Source organism: Echeneis naucrates, chromosome 7, assembly GCF_900963305.1.
Source record: "Echeneis naucrates chromosome 7, fEcheNa1.1, whole genome shotgun sequence".
Classification (NCBI taxonomy): domain Eukaryota; kingdom Metazoa; phylum Chordata; class Actinopteri; order Carangiformes; family Echeneidae; genus Echeneis; species Echeneis naucrates.
The window spans coordinates 17,744,491-17,750,013 of NC_042517.1; the positions used below are offsets into that span (position 1 = coordinate 17,744,491).

At 45.5% G+C, this 5,523-nt stretch overlaps 1 protein-coding gene across 2 annotated transcripts; it reads left to right on the plus strand.

Annotated features, from left to right (window-relative positions):
- The first annotated feature begins 794 nt into the window (after nt 1–794).
- Nucleotides 795–4,945, plus strand: mafba (MAF bZIP transcription factor Ba). 2 transcript variants are annotated; one of them, XM_029507145.1, is made up of 2 exons: nt 795–1,515; nt 2,143–4,945. In XM_029507145.1, exons 1-2 carry the CDS (start codon nt 1,276–1,278, stop codon nt 2,500–2,502), a joined length of 600 nt encoding a protein of 199 aa, XP_029363005.1. In that variant the 5' UTR covers nt 795–1,275; the 3' UTR covers nt 2,503–4,945. The 2 variants fall into 2 exon arrangements, with proteins under 2 accessions (XP_029363005.1, XP_029363004.1); XM_029507144.1 differs by having other exon boundaries at nt 795–4,945.
- The last annotated feature ends 578 nt before the right edge of the window (nt 4,946–5,523 follow it).

A 5,523-nucleotide genomic window follows, 5' to 3' on the forward strand; every position in this document is an offset into this window, starting at 1 on the left:
TGCGTTACAATATCACTTTGTTGTTGACCTTTTTTCCCTGCCTTATTCCGGCCTTGGTGTCGACTGGCCTGAATGCTTATGTACACCGAAGCCAACATGAGGTGTAATGATAATTGAGTTTACTGCTGTTATAAATTGCTTGTCAACAGTGGTTTTGTCTCCACGAGACACGGAGTTGTCCCAAGCACTTGTCCAGTGAAGCTGTGGCAGCATGAAAAAAGGTCGTGCCACTACAGTTTCACACCTTCTCTGGAAAACGCATCAACGTGTGTTTGGAAGCTGTTATTGCTAAATGTTTCCACAGCGTCCTCTTCTGAGGCGCGCAGACTGAAAGTTGTGTTTAGCGGAGTTTTCTGAGGGGTCGACGTGCCATGAAAGTGCGATTTGGTGAATTTCCACTGAGCTTCCAGCAATGAAGCCTTTAATTCACTCACATTCTCTCATTCAGATCCGAAAGTGCCGCGAAATATCCGAGCTGCTTTTCTGAGAAAATCAGTGTTCGTGAGGGAGAAGAACTTCTCTCTCTCTCTCTCTCTTTCTCTCTCTCCCCTCCACCTTTCCTCCCACCTCCTGCTTTTAGGGAAGTCAGTCAGCTGACTGTCTGAAGCTGTCAGGACCGTACGATGCGTCCCCTTCTAGCTCTCTGTCCTCCTCCTCCTCCTCCTCCTCTTCCTCTATTTGAGCGCAGAGTCCCGCTCCGATTGGAAGAGCGCTGCGGATCCAGCCTTTCGGCTCGACGTCACGGTGCGCTATAAGGATAAAGCGTCTGCTGGATCCAAGCGCAGTCTGCTGGATACCAGAGAGTGGGAGAGAGAGAGGGAGGCAAGCCTTTGAATCTCTGCGGTGCAGAGCTGGAAAAGCTGCTTCTCAGCGAAAATCAGACGCCCTATTTACTCCGCTTATTTGCTTCTGTCGTTTTCCTGGAGAAAAAAAAAAGGACTTACAACCAAGAAGTTGCAACGAGGACTGGTGCCCGTCTCAGCGACCAAACGTGGTATTTCTTTTATTATTATTATTTATGTTTTTTCTTTTTTTTTTTTCTTTTTCTTTTGTGTGTCTCTGTGTCGCAATACACTTCTACTGAAGGGACTGAGGTTTTTACTTTTGCACTGAGACGCACTGCTTTCTACCTCCTGCCTGGTCTCTCCAGATTATCCCAGCAGAAGTAGGCTATATGACGCAAACCGTGTGCAGAGCATTAGTCTGAAAGTTTTCCTCCACTACTTTTTTTTTTTTTTTTCGTTTTCCTTTTTTCCACCAATCACACGGTGTTTCATGCTACAGCAAGTCAGTGCGCAGCGGTGGAGGAGCCAAAAGAACTATTGCATGAAACAAGAACGGAGAGAAGAGACGCTGATTAATAAGTCAGTTTTTGCGACGCTTGCAACCACCTTTGCATATCTGCAAAAGAGTCGCGACAGCAACATGAGTGCAGAGCTGAGCATGGGTCCAGAGCTACCCAGCAGCCCTCTGGCTCTGGAATATGTCAATGATTTTGACCTGATGAAGTTTGACGTGAAGAAGGAAGGCCTGGCCGGGCTGGAGCGCAACGGGGTGCGCCAGTGTAACCGCCTCCAACCCCAAGGCTCTGTGTCGTCCACCCCCATCAGTACACCCTGCAGCTCGGTGCCCTCTTCACCCAGCTTCAGTCCCACAGAGCAGAAAAACCACCTAGAGGAGCTGTACTGGATGCCAAACAGCGGGTACCATCAGCAGATAGACCCACAGACGCTAAGCCTGACCCCGGAGGACGCAGTCGAGGCCCTGATCGGAGCCACAGCCCACGGCCACCCGCCGCCTCCGCATGTGCAACAACAGCTGCAGCAGCAAGGAGCTTTCGAGGGCTACAGAGGCCCGCATCACCACCACAGCCACCACGGCCACGGCCAGCAGCACCATCACCCATATGCGGGGGGCATCCCGCACCACGCCGAGGAACTTTCCGGCCACCCGGGCGGACACAACCACCCACACAGCCAGCATCACCATCACCACAGCCAGAACCCCGACAGCCCGTCCCCGGTCTCACCGGACTCCCACCAGCCGCTCCATCACCACCGCCACCACCATCACCACCATCCGCACGGCCACCTCAGCCAGTCGGCGGCGCACCACGGCTCCGGGGGCGGACTCAGCGTGGAGGACCGCTTCTCCGACGAGCAGCTGGTGTCCATGTCGGTGCGGGAGCTCAACAGACACCTACGGGGCTTCACTAAGGACGAGGTCATCCGCCTCAAGCAGAAGAGGAGGACCCTGAAGAACCGGGGCTACGCGCAGTCCTGCCGGTTCAAGCGGGTGCAGCAGAAACACGTGCTGGAGAACGAGAAGACGCAGCTGATGAACCAGGTGGAGCAGCTGAAGGCGGAGATCAGCCGCCTGGCGCGGGAGAGGGACGCCTACAAACTCAAGTGTGAGAAACTGACGGGGTCGGGGGCCAGTAACGGGTTCCGTGAGGCTGGCTCGACCAGTGACAACCCTTCATCACCAGAGTTTTTCATGTGAGTTGTCATAGCCTTTTCTTGTGAACACCCCCCCCCCCCAACTTCCCCTTACCCTTCACAACAAACACCCCCCCCCCACCCCAACATTTCCTTTCTCCGCAAGTGACTGACTGGCTGATGAACAAACGATGATAATCCACACCTCCCATACTGTTTATGATTATACGAATAACGGTAACAATTATATTCACATTAGAAGAATAATCCATCGACTAGTATTCTCATATATTAATCATCTCTCCATCCACGTGTCAACTGAGATACAAAGAGCAATGTAGAGTGTCTGATCAGTCGCAGCATCTTTGTAGATTAGTTGCTTGTAGTGAAGAGACTTTTTCTTCTTCAAAGAAGAGGATCGGCTGATGAACTTTTCCTTTAGCTCCCTCTCTCTCTCTCTCTCTCTCTCTCTTTCTCCCTCTCTCTCTCCAGCTTTTTAAATAATCTGTAAGTAGTGTGGGATGGCGTCGAGGCAGTTGTCTTGTAATTTTGTTCTCTAAAATGATGACACTGTTATGAAACAACAAGTAGGCCTGTTCTGGCAGTCTGCAACTTATCAATGAGACTCACATTCAGATAAGTGGGGCCCGAAATCTGGGGGAAAAAAACTCCAAAAGCAAAAACACCACTTTATGCAAATTTAACTTCTGTCTACTAACCCGTCACCGGGGTGGGTGGGGGGACCTTTTATGCAACATCTCATTGATTTATTGCCTGCTTCGTTATATTCGAATATATATTGAAACAAAAAACTGCATTAAATATTAATCCTGCATGCTGGACATGTACGGTAATAATTTCTATTTTGTACCTTCATCTTCTCGTGTATATTAAGAGCATGTTGTTGATCTGCGCTTCTCCATGTTTTTTTTTTTTTTTTTTTTTTTGGGGAGGGGGGGTAAGAGAATTGCAGCGGGGACAGAACAGCAGGACTGCCGGTGCAGTATCATATGGTGCGGGTTTCTTTAAGCTTGTAAATATTATGCAACCGCAAAACTGCACAACAAGATTGAGGAGGCTGGTTTGAACTTCTTTCTTTCTTTGAGTTGTGTTTTTATTTCATGTATTTTTTAACGTTTGGGGTTGTTTTTTTTTATCATTTTGGGGTATTAATTTAGAGAGCAGCGCATTTTTTTCAGTTGTTTTTAAAATACAACAAACTTTGTGTGTCAAGTGCACTTTTGGATGATGATTTGCGAGTTTTCATTTTGAAATTTGTGCAGACCTCCCTCCAGGAAGACATACTATGATATCATATTGAAATATTATTCAAGACAAGCCTGAGTGCAAAGTTTATTTCAGCAATATCTGGGCACAGGGGAGACAAACATGTGACCACGATATTACTCACAGACTGCACAGAAAAGGCTTTTGCGCACCAAGTCCTGATTCCAAGTTTTCTACCTAGTGTTTAACACACACACAGTTTGGGTGAGTGCTCTCTGTAATTTTAATTTACTCAATGTGGCTTCTGTGCCACTAATTCAGAAATGTGCTGTCTGCCCTTCTATTAACTCTTTACCAAACCACATCAAACCCAGACCAAACATCCTCTCATTTCAATTGGCGGACACCTGTAGCATATTTTCACTGGGCCTAATGTTAAGGATTTATATTTTTAACAATATTTTTGAAAAAAAAAGGTGCAACAACTTACTTGTCAGGGGTTTTATGTAGAATTAATATTTAGATAACACAAGCATTTTAATACAAAGTTGGACTGTTAATGCTCTGTGTTTTCCTGATTTTTTTTCTGCCGGTCAGTAAAAAAGGGGATTCAGGTTGTGCAAATTCTCAAAATGAAAACAATATGTATGTTATGTAACATGTTTTTTTTTTTTTGTTTTTTTTTGGTCTGTTTTATTATTATTTGATTATTCTGGTTCTGCTGGCCAGATGCATAGTTAAAATTTTTATTTTAATGATTTAAATTAACAAACTGTTGGATCATATCAAATAAGCATGGTGCTTGCATTTGAACCTGTTGTTAAGAAGTCACGCATTTAACAATCTTTGGTTTATTACTGATTCAACTGTGTTGAAATGGAACTGAAACTGCAGCAGCAGGTTGTTGTTATGTTTTCGCCGTTTCCGTGTACTTTGCGATGGGGATCAATTTTCAATCCTGTTTATATAAATAATAGTTAAACACTTAAATTTGAACCGTTTCATTCAGGCTGGTTTCTGTTTTGTCTGACTTTTTTTGTTTTTGGAAGAAATTGTTTCCTATTTTGCTTATTAAAGTCATTGAAATGGCAAAAATTTTTTTACTTCTCAGGCTTTTTTTCTGCGGCAAAGCAAGATCTGCGATTTCATATCAAAAGAAGGCGCAGACTGAGTCACAGTAACAAGTTGGAAGCAGCTAATATTCCCACACACTGCAGTGACAGTAACACCAGGGCAAAGCCACTGACTGCCAATAACTTAAAAAAAAAAAAAAAAAAAAAGAAGAAGAAAGAAAAAGCTGTTGACTGTAACCACAACACTCACACTAAACAGGCAAGATTTTGTGCAGTTCTACGCAAATTATCTCCTCTTTTCAGAAGTCATTTGGGCCGACTTGAAGTTGTTTGCATGTCATTCATCCCTGGCGTTTATTTTATTTCCAGCCTTAAGAATGACTTTGGATCAAAGCCTACTGTGATTAGATCCCAGGGTCTGGCCGCTCATGGGGCGCTGCAGGGAGATTCCTGCACATGCTGCTGGCCTCTGCTGGCATGCTGACTTCTGCAGAAACCCCGCCGCCACAGGAGCGCACGGTAAAAGGAGATCTATGACCTTGCAACATACCGGAGGGAAGATTTGAAAACCCCACATTTACATTAGGTGGTGTATTTACGCTTTTCGGTGTGCATGAACTGGAATGCACTTTAAGGCTTAAATCTGGTTTGTAGCTACACAATTTGAGTCACGAAAAAAAAGTCCATCCCTGACGCCTACGTACGGAACCAGCCCTCGGCTTCAGAGTAATCCCCCTGCCTGCAACTGCGGATGTGATACACTTATGGTAGTATTAATATAATTC